Source organism: Phyllostomus discolor, chromosome 3, assembly GCF_004126475.2.
Source record: "Phyllostomus discolor isolate MPI-MPIP mPhyDis1 chromosome 3, mPhyDis1.pri.v3, whole genome shotgun sequence".
Classification (NCBI taxonomy): Eukaryota; Metazoa; Chordata; class Mammalia; order Chiroptera; family Phyllostomidae; genus Phyllostomus; species Phyllostomus discolor.
The window spans coordinates 116,935,256-116,962,367 of record NC_040905.2 but is presented as its reverse complement, the minus strand read 5'-3'; the positions used below and the strand labels follow the sequence as shown (position 1 = coordinate 116,962,367).

General features: G+C 53.1%; 1 protein-coding gene and 1 long non-coding RNA gene across 2 annotated transcripts in view; one reads left to right on the top strand and one right to left on the bottom strand.

The window, feature by feature from the left end:
• GSG1L (GSG1 like) overlaps nucleotides 1-26,780 on the top strand; it is a 203,562-nt gene extending 176,782 nt beyond the window's left edge. Inside the window, exons 6-7 of the mRNA XM_028525121.2 lie at nucleotides 10,717-10,787; nucleotides 25,589-26,780. Coding sequence (XP_028380922.1) covers nucleotides 10,717-10,787; nucleotides 25,589-25,686 — 169 coding nt within the window. The 3' untranslated portion in view covers nucleotides 25,687-26,780. The remainder of the gene's footprint in view (nucleotides 1-10,716; nucleotides 10,788-25,588) is intronic.
• LOC118499608 lies at nucleotides 22,776-26,505 on the bottom strand. The gene is made up of 3 exons (XR_004902108.1): nucleotides 26,495-26,505; nucleotides 25,643-25,647; nucleotides 22,776-23,363 (listed from the first exon to the last, which is right to left on the bottom strand). It is a non-coding gene; the product is annotated as an uncharacterized LOC118499608 (long non-coding RNA).
• Nucleotides 26,781-27,112: the final 332 nt, after the last annotated feature.

Here is a 27,112-nt window from a genome sequence, read left to right as displayed (position 1 = left end):
TGGCTACTCCATTTCCTATACTGTACTGTGCATCCCCATGGCTATTTGGTGATTATCTAGTTTTACTTCTTAATTCCCTCACCTTTTCACTCGTTCCCCACAACCCCCTCCCATCTAGCAGCCATCAAAATGCTCTCTGTATCTGTGACTCTGTCTCCGTCCTTCTTGTTTGCTTAGTTTGTTTTTTAGATTTAATTGTTGATAGCCACGTATTTTTTGCCATTTTATTGTTTATAGTTTTGATCTTCTTTTTCTTAAATGAGTCTCTTTAACATTTCACATAATAATGGTTTGGTGATGATGATCTCCCTTAGTTTTTTCTTGTCTGGGAAGCTCTTTATCTGCCCTTTGGTTCTAAATGATAGCTCTGCTAGATAGAGCAATCTTGGCTGTAGGTTGCTGCTTTTCATGACTTTGAATATTTCTTGCCAATCCCTTCTAGCCTGCAAAGTTTCCTTTGACAAATCAGCTGACGACTGTCATGGGAACTCCCTTGTAGGTAACTAACTGCTTTTCTCTTGCTGCTTTTAAGATTCTCTCTTTATCTTTAATCTTTGGCATTTTGATTATGATGTGTCTTGGAGTGGGCCTCTTGGCATCCATCTTGCCTGGGACTCTCTGTGCTTCCTGGACTTGCATGTCTATTTCCTTCACCAAATTAAGGAAGTTTTCTTTCATTGTTTTTTTCAAATAAAGTTCTAATTTCTTGCCCTTTCTCTTCTCCTTCTGGAACCTCTATGATACGAATGTTGGACATCTTGAAGTTGTCCCAGAGGCTGCTTATATTTCCTCATTTTTTAATTCTTCCTTCTTCTTGTTGTTCTGATTGGTTGTTTTTGGTTCCTTAGGTTCCAAATCATTGAGTTGATTCTCAGCTTCACCCACTCTACTGTAGTTTCCTGTAAATTGTTCTTTATTTCAATTAGTGTATCCTTCATTTCTGACTGGATCTTTTTTATGCTGCTGAGGTCCTCACTAAATTCCTTGAGCATCCTTATAAATAGTCTTTTGAACTCTGCATCTGATAGATTGCTTATCTTTATTTTGTTTAGCTCTTTTTCTGGAGATTTGATCTATGCTTTAATTTGGGCCATGTTTCTTTGTCTCCTCCTTTTGCCAGCCTCTTGTGTTTCTATGTATTAGGTAGAGCTGCTTTGACTCCCTGTCTTGGTAGTGTGGCCTAATGTAGTAGGTGTCCTGTAGGGTCCAGTTGCACAGCCTCCCCTATCACCCAAGCTGGGACTCAAGGTGCGTCCTTCATGTGGGCTGAGTACACCCTCCTCTTGTAGTTGAGACTTGGTTGCTGTTGGCAGATCAATGGGAGGGATTTACCCAGGTCAGTGAGCTGCAAAGACTGGCTGTGACCACTGACCACCCACCTCTGCCCTCCATGAAGGGTCAGCTGTGCAGGGACAGGGTGGTGGTGCTCCAACATGATTGGTAGCTGTTCACTGGCTACACTGATCCCTGGGTTTCCCAGATGGTACAGGCCAAAGTCAGCCTCCACCTGTGTTTTGCCCTGAGGCCACCCTGCCTAAGTTATAAAACAGTCTGAGATGGCTGCTACTTGTGCTGGGTTTGGAGATTCCCAGGCAAAGCCAAGCTGTGAATCTAAGCTGGCTGCTGCTAGTGCTGGACCTGGAGTTCACTGAAGCTAGCTGGTGCTTTTTTGATAGGATTTAGGAGCCAACACCAGCGATTCATATGGAAAAGCAGCTTGGACAGGCCCATAATTCGGATGCGCCAAAGTCTCTGGGGATCTCCAAAGTGGGTCAAGCAGTGTTAGCCGGGTTGGTAGAGTCTCAGATATGGTTCCAGCTTACTGGCTCTGTTGGGGAGGGTTTAAGAAAGGGACAATGGCCTCTGCTCACCTTGATGCCAGACACTTCGGTTTCTTCCTTTATGCTACTGGTGCCTTTCAAGCTGCTACCCCAGTGCCAGAGCTCAGAGGGAGTGAGTCTGAGTAGGTGAGTCTATGTGTGGGTTCTTTAAGGGAAACTGCTTGGGGCTTCAGAAGTTTCTTCCACCCACTCAATCTCCACTGGTTTTTGCAGCCAGAAGTTATGGGGACTTACCTTCCTGGCACTGGAACCCTGGGCTCGGGGGCCTGGTGTGGGTCTGGGACTCCTCGCTCCCGAGACATCCCTCCTGAATTTATATCCACCACACGTGGGTATGGGACCAGCCCCTTCTGCATCTGCACCCCTCCTACCAGTCTGGATGGTTGTGGTTTCTTTAATTCCGTAGTTGTCAGACTCCCATTCAATCAACTTCATAGTTGTCAAGACTTCCATTCAACTCAATTTCTGATGGTTCTGAGTGATGGTTGTTCTATATTTTAGTTGCAGTTTTGATGTGGGTGTGCAAAAAGGTGTGCTATGTCTGCCTGCACCACTATCTTGACTGGAAGTCCTTAAAATCTCAAATTTTGTCTGAGTTTTAAATATCAGGAGATTGCTTGTTAAAACAATTAAGATGTTTGGCTGGTGATGAGAAAGCAGAAGGTGTGGCCACACTGGGCCTCAGTTCCTGCAGGGTGACCAGAGGCTGAGAGGGAGTACCTCCCTCCCTCAGAGACTGACAGGTTTGGGGCAGGTGGGGTGGGGATGGCGTGGGAGTGCTGGCTCTGGGGCTGGTAGGTGCAGCAAAGGGCCCTGTGTTTGTGGTGCATCTACTGGAGGAGACTCCGGGGAGAGGGCTGAGGCCCACCCTGGGGGTTAGAGCATAGAAATGCTTTCATAGATGACACCCTCGAGCCCAGTCTTTAAAGACATGCACAGAGCTCACCAGCCAGGTGGGCAATGTGTGTGAGAAGGCGTTCTCAGGCACAGGCCATCGTGTGAGCGAAGGCCCCAAGGGCAAGTAAACAAGTGCACTGAGGAAAACCGAAGTGGTTTGGTGTGATTTAAGGCTAGAGGAGCGCTGGGAATTGGGCCTGGGCCTCTCATCTCTCTCATCCGCCCAGTGCTTTGGGGTGGGGGCTGGTAGCAGCTGGGATATGAGTAGGTGGAGTAGGTACCCGCTCCAACCCTGTCCTGGGCGCCAGCCCTCACCAGCTGAGGCTGGTGTGGAAAGGGTGCAGAGACCCCCGTCCTCACCAGCTCTGCTCCCCTGTGGGTTGTAAGGAAACTTTCAGAAGGGGGCGGGCTAGTCTCCACTTCCTCTGCCACTCATGGCAGGACCCTATGCGGTCCGCCCACCACCCCCGCGCCCTGGGCCCTGGGCCCTGGACGGAGCTCCCAGCAGCCCCACCCCCACCCTCTCCCTCCTCCCTGCGCCTCTCCCGCCAGATCCTCTGCTGTGCCACAGGAACGAGATCCCAGGGTCAGTTCTGGGCTCTCTTTTCTCCTCGTTTGACCTTAGCCTTGGTGGCCACAGCTGTGCCAGGATTCCCACATTCTTACTCCGCTCCAGATGACTGACTCAAAATCCAGCTGCCTCTCTGGCGTTTCCACTTTGTATTCTCAAAGGCAACAAGAATCAGCATGGCCAGGACCCAGTCATGACAGTGTCCCCAAACCCAGTCTTATTTCTGTGTCTCCACGGTGGTCCTGCTTGCGCCAGCCAACCATCCGCAGGTCCTCACACCCCCATGTCCAGCTCACCCCAAACCCAGCGAACTTCCACAGTCCGTTCACTTCTCTTGGTCTCCACTCCCTTTATCCTGCTGGGCGCCCAGTGTGATCAATCCCACGCCCGACTTTGGCCCCCTCACCTGTCCTCCCCCAGCAGCCAGAATGCTATAGCTTCTTTCTGCTAATGTGATCAGGCACCTGTACCCCCTCTTTCTGCTTACATCAATGCGGTGACTTCCCACAGCTCCAGGACAAAGGTCCAGCTCCTTGACATCACTCTCAAGGCACTGCCACTGCCTAGCCGCACGGTGGACCCCAGTTCCTGCCGTACACCACGCCCCTCTGCACCTCTGCAGTTCCACAGACAGGTCATTCCCCTGCCCCACGTTGCTTCTGGCCTACCACCCTCTCTGCCTGGAGTGCCCCCACTCCCTGCCTCGATGCTGGGCCTTCAGGTCTTACCTCAAATATGGAGTCCAAGTTTGGATTCTGGGCCATCTCTCTGGCCAATCAAGCCAAGGTGACCTTTGCCACCTGGTGGCTGCCAGCGGCCTGGCTGGCACAGCCTTTTCCCCAGCCACGTGAGCATGACCACGCCTAAGCATGCCCATCCCTGCCACTTCGCTCGCTGTTCGCTCTCCTTGTAGCCACAAGTGGGCTGTGGAAGGAGCTTTTGAAAGAAACCAGGGCTGGAGGCTTCCATGTTGTGCTGGGGCCCTTGGGACCCCCTGGAGGCTGTTGAGGGTGGGGCTCCACTAACGCTAGTGAATGTTTTTCTAAGTAATAATCTCTGACCCATGCGGTTCTGAAATAATCTCAAGGTGATAACATCTAGACATTTCTTTTTAAAACCCAGTATGGAGAAACGGGAGACAAAACTGCCAGCTACACAAAGACGGGGGTGGGGGGGGCGGGTGCTCACACTGTGGGTAGCTTTATCTTCTCTGCATTCCCCAGATGTTTATATTATGATGATATTACTCATAAAATGGGAAAAGGAAGAAAGGACCTTTCTAAAAATCTATTTATTTCCCCCATCTTGTGATGGCAGTGCGAGGCGTGGAGCCTCAGTCTCCTGCCGTGGCCGTCTGGTTGCCTACGTCCTCTTGAACCCCGCCTTTCCCCCACTGTGAATGGATCGCTGCAATATCCCCCTGTTCTTTGTCCCCGCGGCTGTGCCGAGGTATTCCGCCCGAGACTCACCCCATAGCAGCTCCCTCACACCCATCCCTCTACACTCTCACTGCCTGAACGTACTTCTCGGCAATGCTCATGCCTCAGCACTCCCTCCTGGGTCTGTGGAAACCGCCGCCTCCCCCCAGAGGAGCATGTCCGGAACTCAGGGCTGGCGCACGGAGATGCAGGGCCCTACCCAGCTCCCAGGGTTACCCCGTTAGTTGTGAAGGGAGAGCAAAGAGCACCGAACAGTCCTCCAGGTGGGGACTGGTCAAAGGGACTGGGAGGATGTGGGGAAGGACAGCCACTCCCCGTCTCCCCTGAATATCAGCCAGCTGTGGGGGCTGGCAGGCGGGAGGATGTTGGCTGGGAGGGCTCCAGGTGGCCTCGTCCACACTGTCACTACTGCTGGCTCCTCGGTGATGCCCATCTGTGTCTGGGACTGCGGGGAGCACGCTGCAGACCTGAGTCTGCTGGGCAGTAGCCTCGAGCTGGAGGAGGACACCTGGGCCTCAGCCTAGCGAGGCCCCCACACACCCAGAGCTAGGCTGCGGGGCCTGGTTCCTCAAATGTAGCCCGGGCTCCAACTGTATGGGCCTCACCTGGGAGCCTCTTACACATGAAAGACCTCAGGCCCCACCCACCCCAGACCCGCCCAATCGGAACCGCACTTAACCCACTGCTCAGATGGCCTATGGGCACCGCTGAGTTTGCAAACTGAACCTTCGGGCTGGAGGACAGAGCAGGGGCAGCCCTGCCAGGCCCCAGGAGGTGGGCATGGCAGCAGAGGCTGGTGGGTACAGAGCGCTGCAGACCAGGGCTGCTCCAGGTGTGGTCCCCGGAGCAGTGTCCATGTGCAAACGTCCAGAGTGACATAAGGGCAGAAAAGGAGGTGAGTGCTGGCAGACTCTCACAGCAAGTTAGTATTGCTGGGACACCCAAGCTTGCCTTCTGTACGTTATTTTTTTAAATTTCATTTTCTAGTAACTCGTTTTTATTGTATTTTATTTAAAAACTGGTCCAAGGTAGATTGAAAAGAAGGAGGAGGTCCTAGTCCCTTGTCACAGGATCGGAGAAGCACGGCATGTGGACAGTCAGCTCACACCAGGAAGGGGCTGGACACTGGTGGCCGGCGGCTGGCCCGGGGCCAGGGAGAGCGCTGGCTTAAGGGGGGACACAGACGGACCCCGGGGCTAGCGAGCATGCTGGCAGAGGTGGGCCCCGGCTGCAGTAGCCAACCGGCCCTGGAATTAGGGGTGCAGGTCCTGGGGAGACGAGTCACTGGCTCCGGCCTGCCCTCGAACCCTCGAACCCTCGAACCCTCGAACCCCTCGGAGCCCCTGCTTCTATCACTCGCCTGCATCCTTTTCTTCTCTCAAAAAGAGCAAATACCCGGCCTCCATCTGACTCCAGATGTTGTGGGTCACTGGGGAAATGCTGGGGGCAGTGCAGTCATGCCCCGAACAGCTGCTGGCGCATCTGCGGCCCTCTGCCCACCAGGACCCCACTGCGCAGGCAACCCCGGGCGTCTGACTGAGATCCCCTGCCAGCCGGGGGTCTGTGGGACACAGGGACCGATACGCCCGAGTCCAAGTCACTGCCCCGCCACGGCCAGCTGCAAGTCAGCAGCTCCACAGCAGCCATGCCCGGAGCCGCCGCCCGAAGAAGGCCACGAACTCCACCCACAGGGCTCTCCCCGCACTGCAGAGCGGGCCGTGCACCCTGCCAGCACGCCAGTAAATGCGGCAGGTGGCAGCTGCTCTCAGCTTCCATTTCACCTCTGCGATGCGGGGACAATGGCGATGACTCTGGTCAGAACACAGGCTGAGTGGGTGTGAACAGACCCACAATGACGAGGGCATAAACAGTTCACCGGTTTATTTGTCTCTCACTTGTGAGATGGTGCCTCAGCATTGCCACCTCTCCCTGGGGCCCATGCTGCTCCCTGGTCCCACAGCGTCATCTCACTTGAGCCTCTGCTCTGACTCTCTCGGTCCCGCAGCGGGAGACCCCCTCTCTGGGGCAGCGGGCTGGGCTGTGGCCCCCGGGCTCCCTCTGCCTGGAATCCAGGAGTGTTTGCTACTCGAAGCCTTTTCTGTTTCTTCCAAAGCATCTTTTTCCCTCAGGCAACAAGTGGCTCGGGTCTAAATGGTGGGCAGAGGAAGGGGCGTGTGGGGCTTGGGGCAGCACTGGTTGATACGATAGGATGATCTCCTTCCTCATCAGGAACTGGGAGGTGGAGTCACAGAGGGCCAGACTGCAAAGGCCCAGAGATGAGGGAGGTGGCGACAACCTCTGTGATGACGCTGAGGACGGTGGTGAGTGCCAAGCGGGGCTCTAAGAGCTGTAAACAGAGGCACTAAAGCATTTTGTAACTCTCTTAGTCTTACAACCGCCCTAAGAGACAGGTACATTATTGTGCCCATTTGTCAAATGAGAAAATCAAGGCTGGAGATGACAGGATGTGGCCAGACTCAAATAGCTCACAGAGGAGACGCCCGCACCCCAGATAGGAGCGGCCCAGCAGGACAGGTGCCAGGGGTCCCGCCCACTGCCCCTCCTGAGCCCTGTTTACCCCAACCACTCCATTCAAGGCCCTTATTTAAATGTGTGGCTAATTTCCCACATCATTGTGTTCAAAGAAAAAAAAAGGCCTATCTTCAGAAAGCACATAACATGCTCTGTAGGAAATTACAGTTCAAATCAAAGGCAATTGTCACCTGGTGACATTTGCAGTTGTTCCTTTTCTTTCTACACAAAGCTCAGCACCCTGGGGACCCCCAGCAACCTCCCTGGAGGGCCATCAGTCCTCGCCACCACCGCTGGCACAGTTGCCACTCACTGGATGGCCGCCAGCCCTGCAGGTCTGCCGCTTCCACTAGCAAAGCTGGTTGTGAGGGCCGTGCCTGCGCGAGGAGCCCACTCTTTCCAGAATGGCAGCACGGGCCTCAGAAGGCAGGCCAGCCTCTCAGGGAGTGAGCGTGTCACCCGGCTTTCGTGCTGCTCCGGTTCCCCTCCCCCATGGAGCCCCTGCTCGTCCTGAGGGACACCAGTGGCTCCCAGCCCTGGCCACACATCCCATCACTGGGCAATGGAAGACTCCCCCCGCGGCCTTCAGTGGGTCTCTGAGTTGAGAACCACAGACTGGACCAGAGGTTAATCCACCATCTCCCACAAGCTGATCCAGCCACCACCTGCTGTGAGGGGACCACGCCCATTTATTTGCATATTGTCTGTGGCTGCTTGGAACTATGAGGCTAATAGTAGCTGAGTAGCTGTGACAGAGACCATATAGTCCACAAAGCCTCACATACTTGCCATCTACACCTTTATAGAAAAAGCCTGCTGGATCAGACAGTCCACCCTTATTCAACCTTCTGAATAACTTCCAGCCTTAACCTGAGCAGCAGGCATGAGCTTCTCAAGGGCAGAGACCTCTCTGTGTCGTGGTCCCTGCAGCCCCCAACAGCAGCACAAGGCCTGGCCCAGAGCGGACACCCACTCATGGGCAGGTGACCCTTGATATGTTAGCTGTTGAACCAAGCAAGGTTTGGGTGACCAGGAAGAGGAGCAGCCGTGCCAGGCAGGGCTGGCTCTTGCCTTCAACATCAACTCCTTTGCTCGCTGGCCCTTCCCCCAGGCTGAGGCTCTCAGCAGAGGCCCAGGAGGTGCCCAGCGTGAGGCCTGGAGGAAGCCCAGAGCCCGGGACAACCAGGGAATGGGTTGAAGGGTCCGGCTTCGGAGTGCAGGTGGACGTGGTATTGGCGGACTTGGCGGCACTGAATATGACGTGACCCAGCAGGTGGCGCTCAGGGCTGAGGATGGGCTCTGTCCCCTGGCCCAGCTGTTTGAATCCAGCTGTGGCTTCGTGAATGGGGACACCCCAGCCTTGGGCACCCCTGTGGACGGGGGCTCAACGCCTTGCTAGACGTGCACACGGCGTCACTTAGAACAGGGAAAAAACTGTCAAAACACCTAAACGTCTGTCAACAGGGTATTGAATATTGGTTATTTTCTTCACAAACCACTATCAGGAAGAAAGGTGAGTGAGGTTTATGTGTACTGGTATAGAAACATGTGGAAATTTATGGGCAACTTAAAAAAAACAGGTTACGAGAACAGTGTATTTAATTTGAGGCTATTGGTACAAGCCTTAGTTCTGAAAACATGGACACAGAACTACTCACAGGGGTCGTACTGCTCCACGGAGGTGTAATTCTGGGGGGGCTTCTGCTCTCTTTATGGGGTGGACTTTTTTTCACAAACCTGTGCTATCAGGAAAATAGCGAAGACGTTTCCACTAAGAGACACAAAAAGAGACATCTCCCCTCCCACGGGACCTTCCCACGGCACCAACACTGAGGTGGTCGTCCTGCCGGAGGGGCTGCCCGGGCACGGAGGCATCTGTAAACGAGACTGGCATCCAGGGTTTGCTCCCCGGGCAGCCCAGGCCCAGCCCCTGGTGAGGACGGTATGGGCAATCCTCAGGTGGCCTTTGGTCAGCGCCTGTCATGTTGTAACGAGAGTACAAGCGTGTCTTTCTACTAGACGGGAAGCTCTCTGAGAACTGGGACCACGAAGAGGACATTGCTGTCCACACAGAGTAGGACTCAGGAAACTCCTGCTGGGTGGATGAGTGAGCGATCTGAGGCAACCAGCACTCACGAGTCTCTCCCCCGCCTACTAAGGCCATTTCTGTCATTGCTCGCCTGTCACGCACCAACCCCCCATGTCCCCCAGCCTCCAGGAACAAGCAGTGCTGGGAAGACCCAGACAATGGGGTGGGCGTTTGCCTGGAGAGGACTGAGGCTCCCTCACATGAGAGGGAGCAGAGAGGGTGGCAGTAGAGCAGGGAGGAGGAAGGGAAGGCCTCCCTGAGGGCACTGGAGAGTCTGGGGAAGCACCGGAGGTGAGACGTGAGGAGGGAGGTCTCCGGCAGCTGCAAGGCAAGCAGAAGGCAGAGAGGAAGGGGGAAGAGGCCAGGGCACGGCCGCAGAGGCAGAGCTGAGGGTGCTCTCGGTGCTCTCAGGAGATACAAGGGTCACCACGGTTCCTACCGCAGGGGACACACTGTGTTTCTCTAAGGGCGGTGCACATCGGCCTGGGCCACAGAAGGTGAGTGCATGGTGGCCACATGCCCCCGCCCCCTCAGGCCCCATCATCGTCATTGGCAGGGTGGGCTTGAGGGTCTTGGTCTGGGGCCACGTCTGAGAGTCTGCAGCACCTCCCCCTGACCCTGTTGGCCTGTGCTTGGGGCTCCTTGACCCTGGCCACACCAGAGGAGGCAGCCCCTCTGGAACTGCGGTGATCTTGAGACGCCAGAGGAGGAAGAAGCCATATGGGAGAAACGCTCACAGTTGCTGCTAGGAAATAGCACTTGCTGGAAGGGAGAAGCCCAGCGCTCCATTTGTGTGTAGAACTGGCTTTAGGAAGTGTTTTAATTAGTTAAGCAAACTGCCACAGCTAATGCAAGTCCATTGCTCCAAATCAGAAAACAGAGGTAAGTTGCAAAAAAGGCTCCAGATCTAACGCCTGTATTCTCGTTATCCCGGGTTAGTCACTGCGAGGCTTCTGGCGTACACTCAGCCAAATAGCTTCTTGTGCACACCAGTGCATCATTGTTTAAACAAATCACACTGTACACATTCTTTTGTAACCTGCCATTTGCACATAATGGAACATCTTTTTGTCACAGCAGGTGGGTTTGCATCCGGGTTCTGCCTCCAATGCATTAGCTACGTGGCACCTTACTGGTCACGTCACCTCCCAATGCCTCCATTTCTTCATCCACAAAGTGGAAATAATGGCGTCCAGCTCACAGGGCGGCGGTGAGGGCCTCATGGGCAGCGGGGCCAAGCTGCTTTGCAAACCGTCCTCTGGGGGAGGGTCCACACATCCTAGTCCTGGGCCTCTGCCAGCTTGGCCTGCTCTCTCTTACACAGCCTTTGGGTTCTTTTCTTCCCAGAATCGAGAAGGGGGATGGGAATGAGGAGGAGGACCTTCGCTTAGACTGCCGCCACGAGAGACACGCAGCCCGTAAGTGGCCTCGCCGACAGGAGCCTGCGCACAGACCCCAGGCCGTCTGCAGAGGAGGAGCCTGGCGATGAGCAGGCGAACCTCCCCCTGGACCCCTGCTTTCTCCCACAAATGCACTCTACAGATGGGGAAACTGAGGCTGGTGTCTTAGTGTAGCAAGCCCTCTGCATGCGGCAGCCTGCAGAGGGGGTGTGTTGCTAAACAAGCAGGAGGGAGACGGGAGTGCTTAAAGGTGGGCAGGTGACCCGAGGCTGAAGTCCAGGCCCGGGCCAGCTGTGGGCCTAAAGGGGGAACCGCAGCTGTGTCGCCCTGACCACGCCAGGGAGGTGACAGTGGGCAAGATTTGTCTGAGCCTCGGATGCTCCTGGCAGCTTAGAATGCACTGACTTCGTGTGTCTTGCTGGGGGGACACCCATCAGCAAACAAATCCCTGGGCCAGAAGGCAGAGGGGAGGTAGGAGGGGAGAAGGGCCTCACCACAGACAGAAAAGGAAAGGCACTGTGAGGTTACAGTTAGAGTGGCAGAACCTCAGCTGAGCCTCCTGAGTGGCCACCGCGTGCTCCCTGCCCACCCCCCGACCCCACACGAAGGGCTTTTCATGCCTGATCTCATATTCCTGCTGGCCCCCACCCCCACAGAAATTACAACCCAGCATTTGCAGGTGAGGAAGTTCAGGCTCAGGGAGGTGGAGTGACTTGCCTAAGGTCACACAGCTCAGTGAGCCGGGGGCAGAGCAGTTAGAGCAGGCGCTGTCAGCGCCCTGCCCGCACCCCTCAGCTCCTCTGGGAAGCTCTGGGGTCTTCCTGCTGCCCACGTCCACATCTCTGTGCCGGGGCCTCCCCTACCCACACCACAGAAGGTGGCTGAGCTCCCTGGCCCCCACAGCGGATCACCCCCAGGGCCCTGTGGGATTGGTCAGCTGTCCACAGGGTTAGCAGCTCGCCGGGTCGGCCGCCTTCTCCCCCGTGCCTCTTCCCTTCTCTCCGCCCAGAGGCCCTGCCTCTCCTTAAGATCTCCCCCGTTCTTGAATCCCTACCTCAGAGTCTACTTCTGGGGAGACCCAAGCTATGACAGTGAACATTTAAACCCAGTCTGTCTGACTCCAAATCCTGTGACCCTAGAACCTGAGTGGGAAATGGCTGTACCTGGAGGGAGAAGATGGAGGTGGGTGAGGAGCGTGGGAGGAGGAGAGGAGAGAGGAGAGAGTCCCGTCTTCTCTCCTGCAGGAGGCACCTGACAGGAAGGTGATCTGCCCTTCAAACAAGAGGTGACACCTCAGTAGACACTGGGCTCACACAGTATGGTTTCATGACTGGTGTATGGGCTAGGGTGGAGGGCTTCCTGGAGGAAGGGGTTGAGAACCAGGGTAGGGAGGCAGCTGGGGAGTACCCACCTCAGGGACAACAGAAGGGAATAGAAATCCACCGGGGGGCTCAGGAAGCACACAGTAGGAGCAAAGGCCCCTGGCACACTGTGCGTGCTGCCGTCTCCCCCGCTTGGGTGAAGCCTCCTCCGGCCGCCTGCAGGGCAGGCAGTTCACCCTGGGTGGAAAGAGGCCGGGGCTTGTCTGGGGGCAGCTGGGAAGCCGGAGGAGGAAAGGCCAACTCCTTGAGGCCTGAGGATGAGAGACGGGGAAGCCGTTCTGGCCCCGACTGCAAGCCCTGGAATTAAGAACAAGGAGACGCAGGGTCAGGGGCTGCGGAAGCCCTCCACCCCCAGCCCGGGTCCCCACAGCCCAGTTCCCACAGCCCCACCCCAACCTGGTGCCTGTTTCATCTCCTGAACACAAAACAGGCATCAGCTGTGTTTGCCAGGTCAACAGCCGGTGCAAAATCCCTTCTTGTATCCTTCGACAAACACCCACTGAGTGTCCACTCCATGCTGGCTGTACCACTGTGAGCAAGAGCAGATCAGACCCCCAGCCCCGTGGGGCGGGCAGTCTAGGGGAGAGAGAACCAAGCCAGGCGTGAACCCAGGAACAAACAAGACCCTCTCGGGTGCTCAGGAGGGAATGTGTGGTGATAGAGAGGAAGGGGGAGGCTCCTTCAGGGCCACCTCTCTGAGGGGCTGGGACCTAGATGATGAGAGGAGCCAGCCCAACAAACAGCCTTCAGGCGGAGGGGCCCGCAGGGGCAAAGTCCGGAAGCAGGAGCAGCCCGGACTGGAAGCCAGCATGGGGGTGGGGGTGCAGGGAGCAGGAGCAGCCTTGGGAAGAGGAGGCTGGGCATGGAGGAGCTCAGGGCACTCTGAGCAGGGAAGAGACTGTCTGGATTATTTGTCTGTACTCGTACCCACATTGATGTCTGCATGCCTGTGTCTGTACTCTGTTTCGTGTACTCACAGTTGTGCACCGACTTTTGCCCACCCCTTCGTAGTCACTGACACATTCGCCCACCTCCACGTCCACATCCCTCCCTCCATCTGCAACATGGGGGAGGCCTGGGGAGCAAGACAAGGCCGGCAGAGCAGCTTGAACAGAGTTGCCGTCATTCCGGGAGGGCGACGGTGGCCGGACTGCAGAACGCTCTGCCGGAAGGATTGTCAGTGTCTCGGTCTGGGTTCCCCCAGAGGCAGGTCCTGAGATAAGGGTTCGGCAGCAAGTAGCTTATTTGGGTGACCTCAGAAAACCCAAGTAGGAGCAGGCCAGGGGGACTGAGCCCGGAAAGGTGGGTGGCAGCAAAAGGCACGTTGTCCAGCTGGTTAGCACCAGTCCCGCGAGGGGCTCGAGCAGTTAGTGCCGAGCACGCGTGGCTGAGTCACCCCCAGACGTGGCGGGGCTGTGCCCGGGCGGAGTGTGAGGCTGCTGTGTGGGACGGGTGCGTGAATTTCTTGGGGTGGGTGGGGAAGCCCAGGTGCAGTTGGAGGCGAGCAGCATGCCCACCTCAGGTGCTGTGGGGGGGACAGGTTTGTAGGGGGGACAGGTTTGTGGGGGGCGGGTTTGTGGGGCGCGATGGCACTTGGCGTGAGCGTGAGGGGTGGCAGGGAACGGAGAGGGTTGAAACCGAGGGACTGCTGAGACCCTTCAGGGAGACTGGGTGAGGTGCGGGCTGGCAGGGATGGCTGACCTTCCCAGAGAGCAGAGGTGGCACTGGGGACTCAGTTAAAAGAACTAGGGAGAAAGAGACCCCATCTGCTGTCAGACCTGAGGGAGGAACCGCCCAAAAGTGGGCTGCAATGCCAGCGTGAGAGCTCTAGTCATGTCCATTATCCCAAGATGGCTGCACCTGTGGCTGGTGAAAGTCTTTTATCCATTCACTTATTCACCAGCCTTTACTAAAGATGCTTCCCTGGGCAGGGCCCCATGCTGGAGCATGGAGAGAAACAGGCGTGACCCAGGGCTGTGCAGCTGCCCAGCCACCGCTATTGGTGTGGCCAGAGCTACACAGGGGTCCGGGGAGGCGCCACGTAGGCTCCCGGTGAGGGTGGGGTGCAGGAGAGGGAGGCGTGGGACATAGCCAGGGGTGATCCAATCTGGTAGAATTCTGCACCTGTACTGGTGACACCTGACCTCGATAATAACCGCCGAGAAGAATTAAGTCCCACCAGGTCTGATGATAATATCTCAGCCTCATGTGTGTTCTGAGGACTTCACATTGATCCACTCCTTTCATCCTGAATACAGCCCCATTTTACAGATGGGGAAAGTGAGGCCCAGGGAAGTCACAGCTGTGCCAGGAAGTGGCAGGGCCGGGGTTTACACCCAGCCTGTCTGGCTCCAGAGGCCAAACCCTGGGCACACCCCACCTGCCGGGCCTGGGCAGCTACGGGGACACAGGGCCCAGCCCCCTTGGCCTTGGGCCTCGCAGAGCTCCCAGGCTGGATAAGCAGCTTGATTGGACTGTCCGGGGAGACGACGCCATCTCCAGAATGCAGTCTCTTAGCTGTGAGTGGGTTTTGGCCAAAAAAATATTTTGGAAATGCCTGGACCAGTTTTGCAATATTTCTGCACCAGGCAGCTGCTCTGTTCTGTGGTGGGCTGACTTCCGGGCACGAGGGACTGGGGAGGAGGACTGCCAGGGAGCCTGTGTTGTTAAACACGTCCCCTGCGCAGGTCTCTGCTACACACTTCCCAGCCGTCTCCGTCTCCCTGGATGGCTGTCACAGCCCTGGGAAGGAAGGCAGAGTATTCCTGTGTGAGTGGGAAAACCCAAGGAGCTGAAAGGCAGGCTGGCTTTGCAGAGAACTTCTGTCCCTTGGAGCTAGGACTCCCCCGGCGTGCAGACCTGTCTTTTCCCTCGCCCCTGGCCCAAGACCGTTCCTGCGCTGGCCCTGAACCCTGGGCCTCCTCTCCTCTCACTCTCTACCCTCTCCTGCTGCTCCAGCCACGTTGTGTATGTTTCTTTCTTGAACATATAAAACATTGCCTCCTCAGGGCCTTTGCACTTGCTGTTCTCGCTGCTTGGAATGCTCTCGCTCTGAAGCTCCCTCTAGTGGCTGGCTTTGCCTTGTCTTTGTTTCAGCCAAGAGGCTGCTTCCTCGGAGAAGCTTCCTTGAGCTGCACCAGCTTCCCCGGCTGCCCTCACGTCGCCTTCCTTTCTGTTTGCTATCGTGTCTGTTCTGCCCTGAAACTGCCTTTTGTATTTACACACTTGGTTTTTGCTTTGCTGTCTCTCCCCACCAGGCTGCATGAGAACAGATACCCTGTCTTGCTGTGTTCTCATCTGTATCCTGACAGCCTAGAGCAATGCATGGCACACAGTAGGTGCTCAATCACTGGCTCCAAACCTCCAATTTTCTCCACCCTTTCCCACCTGAGCAGCTGCTTTTACATAAACAGTGACACGAACTTCCAGTTTTCTTAACTGCTCCAAATTTGCTGTTTTTTTTTTCTTGTGCTACTGTGATACGGATTCTGCCATAATTTTTTTTTTCCTGAGGAAAGAGTTTGCTTTTGAAAACCGCTCTGGGGCCCTGCAGTGCCGCCAGCTAGCTCAGAAGCACATCAGATGTGACATTTAAGGAGAGGATGCTGCCTCATGGTCCAGGTGTCTGCATCTTCCTTTCAGGGGCAACTGGGGTTTGCAGCTGATTGCAGTTGTCAAGTTCAATGCCCAAGACAAGCCTTTGATTTCGCCAGGTGTGTCTGTAAGGCTGCGCTGGGTGAGAGGCTGTCACTCGCCGGGTCCAGAGGTGGCTTCTGGGAGCTCTGTCTAGACGAATCTCTGCCACCGCTGCCCTCAAAATAGCAGAGGGGATTGCAAGGAAGAGTTTTCTGGACCCAGAGCAACTTGGCATTTTTATTAGATCAAAATCAAATCCAATATAGTCCTGCTTGAGTCTGCTCCTTTATTAAAATGGAAACAGACAATATTTCTGAAATAATTATCGATGCTAACTTGGGCACACAGGCGGGCTTGAAGCCTGGAGACACCTGGCACTGGGGTGGAGAGACCCAAGCCAATACCGAATCAGGGTCACCTTGGGGGCTCCTTAAAATGCATACTGGGGAGGGTTGGGCAGGGCCTGGGACTCTGCATTTCTGACAAGTCCCCCGTGCAGCTGCGTCTGCTGCTCCGCAGACCGGCTTCTGAGTGGTGTCGGCCTGGGCTGGCGCCGGCCCCTCTGGGGCTGCTGTCAGCAGTGTGTCTGCGTTTGGCCCCTGCCTGGGCTGTCCAACAGCCTCTGGTTGGAAATGGCCTCTGCTTAAGCCAATTCCCCACCAGTCCCTCCCCCTGAGACACAAACTGGACCGTGTGCCCCTCACCTCTGCCAGCTCCACCACCTCCTGTGGCGGGGCCCCTGGTGGGTGTCGGGCGCCCGGCCAGCCTCTCGTACTTCGCTGCAGAGACCATCGCTCCCCAGCCCATCCCGGCCTCACTTTTCTCTCAGTCTCTCATCACTCAGAGTCCATCTTTGCGGACTCCCTCCCACTGACATGGAAACGTCATGAGGACAGGGACCTCTTTGCCACATTCATTGGCAGTGCCAGCCCCTGGCACTGGGGACCAGCCGAGTTCTCAGCTCACTTGGCCCTCATCCAGTGCCCGCTCTGAGGAGCATTCGCACATCACAGGCGGCAGTCCTCGGGCGCCCAGAAACACAGCCGTCTGTCCTGGGTCACCAGTCGGGGTGGCTCCACACTGACCCATGCCATGTTCTCCTGGTGCCCACTTCTGCCCGAGGCAGCACCCCTCCAATCCCTCCTGACCCCAGGACACACTTGGGGGCTGTGGCTAAAACGTGGGTTTCCCTGGAGACGTCAGTGCTTTGGTTCGGCACAGGCCAGGAGCCTGCATACAGGATGAACCTGTACCCGGAGGGAACCTTCTGAGCCTTTCACACCTGCACCCCTCCACTCCCCACCGCCCCGCCGTCTGCCAGCCAGCCCCTGTGTCCTGCTTTCCAGACCTTCTCACTTTCCCCCATCTGCCAGCGCTGCCAGGTTTTTCACACCTCCTGAAAACCTCATTTACCTGCCAGCACCTATTTCACACCCTGTTCCTTCTGCCTGAAGCCACCCGCTTCTTTCTCCACTTAGCAAAAACTAATAAAGAAACAACAACAAAATAAACAGACCCCACCATTGGAACTGTGAGCTTGGCCAGTGCCTTTGAAGTCCAGCTGAAGTGTGTGGGAATGGCACCAGTGCCCCCCACCCCGGCAGAGGTGGCCCCATTCATCTCCGCATTTTCCCGGCCAGGCACTCCATCGGAGGCAGAATGGCATGGCCCGGCTCCGGAGTGGGGCCGCTGGGGCTCAAAATCTAGCAGTGAGACCTTCAACGAATGACTTAACTTACTTGGGCTTCAGTTTTCTCATCCGTAAAATGGGCCTAGTAAAGACAGCTAACTCATATTTGCTAGGATTCAGCGAGCCGATGACATGTGGTGAATGTCTCCTGAAACACAGCAAGAGCTGAAGGCACGTTTGCTCCTATCACCTCTCCATACATGTGTCTGTCTCCCTCCCTAGACTGCAAACACCCGGAGAGCAGGTCCGTCTCACTCATGTCTGTAGACCCGGCACCCAGTGTGGAGGCTGACGCACAGTAGGAGCTCAACAAATGTTAAATAAGGAGACGAAAGAATCAGTGGCTCTAGGAAGAAGTGGCACGCTAACCAGACTCAGCCTGACTTCCAGTGTGAAAAAGAGACAAAGAGAACATTTTAGCCCAGAAACACGGGGTCCTGGAAGATGGACTCCAGTGGAGAGAAGTTGCAGGGGATCCCAGACAATCTCCTAAGACAAGCTGTCCTTAAGGTAGACCAGAAAACCCAGCCTTTCCCTCCACGTTGGTCCCACACAATCCTAGTCTTCTTCCCCAGCCCTCCATGACCCACTCACTGAACAGATCTGCACTATCAGTGCTGCTCTTGGGGCTCCTCTCGGTGCCGGGGACACGATGATGAAGGAGAGCAGAGCTGGTCTGCGCCCTTGTGCACATACAGCCTGGAATGGGAACCAGGAGGAGAAAGGCAAATGATATTCCCAGACATGATGGAGTCTCTGAGCCCCCTCAGGGTACAGACTTACAGAGCAGGGCCAACTTGGAGAGGCAGTCAGGGGTGTCCCTTGCCAAGGCTGTGACATTTTAGGTGATGGAGGAAGGATAATGGTGTCACTAGCTGAAAGGTCTCCAAAACTAGACATCTTGGTGCTCACCTTGATTCATTTCTCCATCACTCCCCACATTTTATCTCCTTTTAGAAGCCAGGGTTCAAGGTTAAGCAGCCAACTCCAGGCTCTGGATGGGCCAAAGTCCTAGAGAGGTTTTCAGCACCTCGGACAGCGGGTCGTCTCCAAGAGGCATTCCCTTGTCAAGGGACCTGGCTCCTCCGCGCCAGGCTGGGCTGCCATGGGGTCAGGAGCTCCACTGCCAGCCTCCTCCTGCCCACCCCCACGGATTTCCCTACCAGCTTCAGAGCACCTTGGACAAGTGACTTCCCCTCTAAGAGCCCCTGTTTCCCCATCTGCACATTGTGGAGGCATTGGCATCCTTGGTGTTGAAGGGTCCTCCCAACACAATAAATCCATCTTAGATGTGATTTCATTGAATTCAGCAGAGCTAAGAGGTGACCCTCCAGATCTCGGTGCCTTGGGGAGAGTTCAATACAGTGATTTTTCCACTGAAGGATTGGAAAATTAAGACCGGAAGAGACCAATGTTAAACATGTTCATGTTTTGATATTTGGATTTGAAAAAGGGAAGAGAAATGACATCTGAGAACATCCTATGTGCCAAATACTCCACCAAGCCTGGAAAATTTCAAGGGAATTTAAAACAGTATTTGCTACCACCCCTCTGAGGGCGACCTTGGATGCATCTCTTCCCACCGATGGGCCTTGTCTTCCCCATCTTTGAAGAGAGATGGTTGAACCCATCGCCTTCTAGTTCTGATATTTTATTTTCTCATTTATCTGAAGTTGTATAATGATAGGTTTCTATGCAGGGATCCTACTGACTCCTTTCTAATTCACATCGATTTGCTGCCTCAGAGAGGTGAAGTTACTTGTCAAAAGTCACACAACTTAAAAAAAATCACAAAGCTTATAAGTGGTAGAGCCCGGATTTGAACCTTTGACCACAAGATTCCAAGTATGGTTGTTCCTCCTCTACTGCCCCCAAAGGAGGAGAGCTGAGCAAAGAGCCTGTCATAGTGTACAGAATCTCAGTTTAAGAAGGGCCGGGGAAGCCCATCCCTCCAGCTCAGAGACCAGCCCATCCTCCTCCGGCACGTCTCTGCATTTGTTACAAAGCCAACTCAGGACCTGCTCTGTGCCTGGCCAGATGCTAGGGGCTGAGGGCTCCAGGGAGAAGCTGACCTGCTATGCCTGCACTGAATCCCCAGGTTAGCTGGGGAGACACCTGCCACACAAAGTGACAAGCACAGGGAGAGAGGCATGTGCCACATATTATGGGACAGAGAAGAGGGAGCACTTCGAAGACGTGTGGGAGAAGCAATAGCCAGAGACCAGCAGGAAAGGTCGCCACAGCCAAGAGGCCAGAATGCAAAGCCGTGGGAACAGACTCGTGGAACAAAGACCCGGGCAGGGAAGCGGCCGGAGGTCAGAAGTGGCCTCCCACAGGCTGAGTCCAGCCTGAGAGAGTCTACTTCACCCACAGATGATTTAGATTTTTATCAAATTTAGTTGTTAGTTAAAAGCCAGGAGATTCTATTTTGAAGTTCCAGCTCAGTATATTTGAATGCTTTGGGAGATCTTAGCCCATAGTCCTTGTAGCAACCGTTGTCCAGAGCTGAGGAAGGGCTGCTCTGGCCCGTCCACCCATCGCCTGGTCCGGTAGATGTTCTGAGGTAGGATTCCTCATTCTACAGTGTAAGGTCCTTTGGTTGGTTGTTGGTTTTGTTGTTTTCTAATTTTGTTTTGTAACAGTAGAGGGATCTAGGAGGAGGGAAGTGAGTGGGGAGTCCTGGTGGGCTGGTGGGGTGCTTCTCAGCACAGCGAGGACGGACGCCCCATCCCATCCAGCTGGCCTGGGGCCCCATGCACTTCCAGGGAGGCTGGAGAGGGGAAGAGGACCCCAGTCCTTAGTGACTTGGCTTCTGGATCCAGGGGACAAGGAACCTGAATTTAACTCAAGTAATAGGGGATTATGGCCTTTCTTTTCCTTAAAAATACATGATTGCTTTTCTCCATTCTAATGAACTCTCCAAGGTTCTGCCTCTTAGCAAAGGTAAGAATGACTACAATCACTTTTAAATACTTATTTTGAAAAATAATAAAACCTTCCTTTGCACTAAATATTTGCTTCTCAATTAAATAAAATCTCAAACTCTTATACCTTGGCAGCAAACACTTCCAAGGAATGCAACTGTTTCAGTGACTGGAGCCAAAACAAACGTTTTTCCTGAGGCCAAACAATTCCAGAATGTTTGCCAACTGTTTCCTACCCCTTTAAAAATATAGCAAAATTAGCAAAGCACCAACCAACATTAAAAAAATATTAAAAACAGAAAAAAAGCCAGAAAGGGGAAATACATGCACCCATCATTGGCGTAAACATCTTTATTTTTGCCTGTTGCCTTCAGCCTTTGTTACTAGGAGGAATTTTCCAACACTCAGAGCTGCTTTAGGGGTGGAGGAAGAGCAATGAGAAGTCTGTCCTTGGAGGTGTGCAAGCAGGAGCTTGGCTTCAGCAGGAATTTCCCCCTCATGGGTCTTGCTATAAAGAGTCCGTCTGACCCTAAAGGATGGCAAGAATGTCTGAGCATCCTTTGGAGCTCAGGGTAGGAAAAAAATACATGGAACAAATTTCTTTTAATGTGGAAGTTTGGAATCAGGAAGAAATTGATTCGATCTGTCTCCACTATAGCTGTGAATGCTAAGGTGGCCGTTCATCTTGGCTGAGTCTCAGTTCCCTCATTTGTGAAATGGTGGTGGCTGCCTCCTAGGCTTTTTTAAAAAAAATTGTTATGCTATTACAGTTGTCCCAATTTTTCCCCCTTTGTCCTCCTCCACCCAACCCGCCCCCACCCCCCACTCCCATCTTCAATCCCCACACAGTTGTCCATGTCCATGGGTCATTCATCCATGTTTTTTGACTAGTCCCTTCCCCTTATTTCCAACATTCCCTCTGTGTCCCCTCTGTTTGCTGCCAGTCTGTTCCATGTTTCCATGTCTCTGGTCCTGTTTTGCTCATCAGTTTATTTTGTTCACTAGAATCCTCTTATAAATAAGATCATATGGTATTTGTCTTTCACCGCCTGACTTATTTCACTTAGCATAATATTCTTCAGCTCCATTCATGCTGTCACAAAAGGTAGGAGCTCCTTTATTTCTGCTGGGTAGTATTTCATCCTGTAAATGTACCATAGTTGTTTGATCCATTAATTTACTGATGGGCACCTAGGTTGCTTCCAGCACTTGGATATTGTGAATTGTGCTGCTATGAACATTGGGGTGCATAGGTTCTCTTGAATTGGTGTTTTAAGATTCTTAAGGTATAACTCCAGCAGTGGAATTGCTGGGCCAAAGGAAGTTCCATTTTTATTTTTTGAGGAAGTTCCATACTGCTTTCCACAGTGGCTGCACCAGTCTGCATCCCCACCAACAGTGCACCAGGGTTCCCTTTTCTCCACGGTCTCACCAGCACTTGTTGTTTGTTGATTTATTACTGATAACCATTCTGAGTGGTGTGAGGTCATATCTTATGGCTTTAATTTGGGTGGCTCTGATGGCTAGTGATGTTGAGCACCTTTTCATACGTCTATGGGCCCTCTGTATGTCTTCTTTAAAGAAATGTCTGTTCAGGTCCTTTTTCCATTTTTTTAATTTTAAACATTTTATTTATTTATTTTTAGAAGAGGGAGGGAGAAAGAGAGGGAGAGAAATATCTATGTGTGGTTGTCTCTCACGTACCTGCTACTGGAGGCCTGGCCTGCACCCCAGGCATGTGCCCTGACTGGGAATCAAACCGTTCACCCTTTGGTTCACAGGCTGGTGCTCAGGCCACTGAGCCACACCAGCCAGCTTTTCCCATCTTTTATTTGGATTGTTTGTCTTCCTGGAGTGGAGTCATGTGAGTTCTTTATATATTTGGAGATTAAACCCTTGTCCAATGTATCATTGGCAAATATGTTCTCCTATATGGTCAGTTCCCTTTTCATTTTGATGATGGCTTCTTTAGCCATGCAGAAGATTTTTAATTTGATGTATTTCCATTTGCTCATGTTTTCCTTTATTTCCCTTGCCCTAGGAGATAAATCAGCAAAAATATTGCTCCATGGGATACCTGAAATTTTACTGCCTGTGTTTTCCATGAGGACTTTTATGATATCACAACTTATATTTCTTTTATCCACCTTGAGTTTATTTTTGTGTATGGTGTAAGTTGGTGGTCAAGTTTCATTTTTTTGTTTTGCATGTATCTGCCCAATTCTACCAACACCATTTGTTGAAGAGGCTATTTTTACTCCATTTGATGTTTTTGTCCCCTTTGTCAAATATTAATTGACCATAGAGACTTGGGTTTATTTCTGGGCTCTCTGTTCTGTCCCATTGATCTATGTGTCTGTTCTTATGCCAGTACCAGGCTGTTTTGCTTACAGTGGATTTGTGATATAGTTTGATATCAGATATTGTGACCCCTCTAACTTTTTTCTTCTTTCTCAAGATTGCTGAGGTTATTTAGGGTCTTTTTTGGTCCCATGCAAATTTTCTTGAGCATTTGTTCTAGATCAGTGAAATATGCCTTGGTGTTTTAATAAGGATTGCATTGAACATATAAATTGCTATGGGTAGTATGAACATTTTAATGATGTTATTTCGTCAAAACCATGAACATGGCGTATGCTTCCACTTATATGTGTCTTCCTCAACTTATTTGTTCAGTTCTATTGTTTTCCAAGTATAGGTCTTTTACTTCCTTGGTTAAATTTATTCCTAGGTACTTTATTTTTTTTTATTTCTATAGTAAATGGGATTCCCCTCCCCCCAATTTCTGTTTCTGATAGTTCATTGTTGGTGTACAAAAATGTTATTGACTTCTGAATGTTGACTTTGAATCCCCCTACTTTGCCCCACTTACTTATCAGGTCGAGTAGTTTTTGGTGGAGATTATTGGGCTTTCTATGTCCACTATCATGTTGCCTGCAAACAATGACAGTTTTACTTCTTCCTTTTATTTCTTTTTCTTGTCTGATTGCTGTGGCTTGAACATCTAGTGCTATATTGAATAGAAGAGGTGAAAGTGGACATTCTTGTCTTCTTCCTGATCTTAGTGGGAAAGCTTTTAGTTTTTGCCCATTGAGAATGATGTTGGCTGTAGGTCTCTCGTATATGGTCTTTATTGTTTAGGTGTGCTCCCTCTATTCCCACTTTGCTGAGTGTTTTTATCATAAATCAGTGCTGGGTTTTATCAAATGCTTTTCCAGCATCTATTGATACAATCATGTGATTTTTGTTCTTCATTTTGTTTATGTGATGTATTATGTTTACCGATTTGCAAACACTGGACCATCCTTGCATCCCTGGGATGAATCCCACCTGACCATGGTGTATGGTCTTTTAATGTGTTGTTGGACCTGGATTGCCAATATTTTTTTGAGGATTTTAGCATCTGTGTTTGTCAGGCGTATTGGCCTGTAACTTTCTCTCTTTGTTGTCTTTACATGGTTTTGAATTAGGGTAATATTCACCTTATAAAAAGAGTTTGGGATTCTTCCCTCTTCTTGAATTTTCTGGAATACTTTGAGAAGAATAGGAGTTAGTTCTTCTTTGAATGTGTGGTAGAATTCACCTGCCTCTCAGGCTTGAGACTAGGATTTAGGTGGATGTATTGACCGTAGTGTTCGGTCACTGTCAGTTCCTCCCTTGCCCTCCAGTGCAGCCCTCCCCTTGCTTCCTCGCTCTGGCTCCACCTCCACCGATCCCCTGTGGAGCACCCTCCCTGGGTTGAGCCATAGCTCTGCTGGGCTTCCAGTCTAATGGAGATGAACTCACTCAGGGTGGGTGTTCCAAGATAAAGGGAACCCGTGAGAACTGGGAGAAGGATATTGTGGGATTTCTTTGGGAAGGGAGACTTGACCTGTTCTTTGAGGGTTTGATTCACAGTAGGTACAAGGACACTTTAGGCTTTTGGGTCACAATGTGGAGATAGAAATGGTTCTGGCATGTTAGAAAGATGCCAAGGAGGCACTTGGGTGAAGGTAAGGAGCAAGCTTCTGAGAATCAAGGAAAACAGGAGTACTCACTGTTGGATCAAGACAAGCCTCCCTGCCCTCCTGCTTGCCCAACCATCAAGAACAGTGGGCAGTGGTGGAGGGTGGTGGAGCCTCTGCCTGCTACCTTGGTCCGGAGGGCTGCTCAGAGCCAGCTTAGAGCACCCTCATATGCACACACTGTCCCTGGGGCCAAGTAAGGGCCAAGGCCCAGGATGCATCCCCACTTGTTCTAACCCTCCCACAGCTCCTTAGCACTTGAAGGCACACAGTGGAGCTCAGAGAAACCCGATGGGGTGGGCAGATAGGTAGGTGGACAGGTGATTGCAGGATGGCTGGGATAGGTAGGTAGGTAGATGGGTGGATAGGGAAGGGATTGGTGCTTAACTGAGGGTGAGGACAGGTGAAAGGGTAGATGGAAAGTGGGTGTGCAGATGTCCTGAGTGGGTGGATGGCTTGGTGTGGGCTGGGTGAATGTGAGGGCAGGCGGGTGTGCAGGGTTGGTGGTGGGTGCAGGGGTGGATCGTCAGATGGGTATGTTGGTGGGTTGGGGGCAGGAGGATGGAGGCTTGGTGGGTGCATGCGTGGGGGCTGGGGGCTTGGTGAATTAGAGGAAGTGTCAGCAGGCTGGGAAGTAAGCACGACGGCGGGTGAGCTAGAGTGTGGGTGGGTGAGTGGATGTGTGGCTGTTTGGGGCTGTAGACAGGTGTACGTGGGAAGCAGCGTCCCTGGGTGTGTTAACGGGGTGGTAGCAGGATGGGTGGTGTGATGGTGAGTGGGCCGATGTGTTGGTAGGCAGGAGGTGCATGAGTGGGTTTTAGGGCTGAGTGGGTTGTGGGTAGGAAGTGTGGGAGTGGAGTGGTGGATATATTGGGGGTTGGTAGGTGGATGTTGTGGATATTGACAGGTGTGTCGATGGACTGGTAGGTAGATGGGTGGGTAATGGGGGCAGGGGGTGGTGTGGAGAGCTGGTTATGCAGGTGGGAGGAGGGCAAGCTGGTGAGTGGGACATCGGGTGAAGAGTTGGATGTGGGTTGACAGATGGGTGGGTAGGAGTGCTGGAGGGCAGGTGGAAGTGGGGGGTGGATAATGGATGGAGGTGGTGAGCTGGCAGGGCAGTGAGCAGATGGGGTGTGGATGCAGGAAGGCAACTGTCGGCACTGACCACCTTGTCTCTTGGCAGGACACCAGCCACACATGGGAGACTCCTGGCCCCGGAGCTCTGCACATGAAGCACCAGAGCTGAACCGCCAGTGCTGGGTCCTGGGGCACTGGGTGTGACCAAGACCCAGCCTGGCCCTCAGACCTCAGGCCATCGTTAGCACCAGCCCCCCACCACAAGACCACTGGTCTGGCACCCACTGAAACCTGACCTGTGTGCTCTGAACTCAGCCAGCCTGCATGGGAGACACCAGGCCTGCCCCGCCCACCACTGCCTGGGTCCCAGGGCCCCAGCAATGGGGCCAGCGTGGACTGCAGAAATACTCAGGGTTGCACCGAGCAACCTTGGGACAGTGACTTCTAACTTGTGACACGCAGAGCCCTGCCGGGTGCAGCTGGGATGCCAGGAAAGCCATGGACATCAGCTGTTGGAAGCCTGGGGTCCTCGGGCCAGCTAGGAAGTTCAGGAGGGCGTGGGTGGGACTTCCTAAAGGAGGGGCATGGGCACTGGCACCACAGGGGGTCACACAGCAGGCACCAGCAGGGGCTCAATAAATGCTTGTTGAACCTGTTTTCTTGCTGTGCATGGAGGCCATTTGCTCTCTGGGCTGTGGCTGCCCCTTCATGGCTCCATCCTATCAGGTCCTCAAGGAGCCTGGAGGTGAAGCAGCCCTGAGTGTGCTGTGGTCAGGGTCAGACACTGAGCTCTGTGGGATGGGGGAAGCCCAGAGCCGAGCTGGGCTTCCGGGTAGGGTCAGGCTTGCAGGTTGCCTTGGATTCCAGAGGGTGGAAAAGCTGGGGGCATCAGGCAGATGGGAAATGCAGGGTGGGCAAGAGAGAAGCCCTCACACCCAGATCCTAAACCAACCTGACCCCAGTGGGGACCTTTACCCTATGTCTAGAGACACCTGACATCAAATCCTAGGACTTGGAGGCCTGGGGAAGTGGATTCTTATTACAAAAACAAAGGAACTCAGGGTCACAGAGATAAAGAAACTTGCCCCCAAGATCACAAAGTTAGCAAATGGCAGAGATGGGGTTTCAACTAGGACTCCTGACTACAAGAGGCCTCATCTCTTCCCAGAGGATTTCCCCCATAGAACTTTCCCCCAAGCAGAGAATGTTCTTCACTCTTCCATAATCCCAGCATCTGTCCATCATCCATCCACTCATTCATTCATCCATCCATTCACCATTTATCCATCATCCATCATCTATCCACTCATCATTCATTACCCAACCATCATCATCTATCCATCATCTGTCCATCATTCATCCATTCATTCATCCTTCCATCATCCACCCATCATCCTTCCATCATCCATCCATTTGTTCAGCCGTCTATCTATCATCCATTCATCCACCAATCACCATCTATCACCATCCATCATCCATTACCTATCCATCATCCATTACCCATCCATCATCCACCTACCAGTTGTCATTGTTCCCTGTATCAGACATCCATCCATCATTCTTTCATGCATCACCCATCCGCGTTATTCCACCATCCATCTGTATATTCATCTATCCAGTGATACAATTC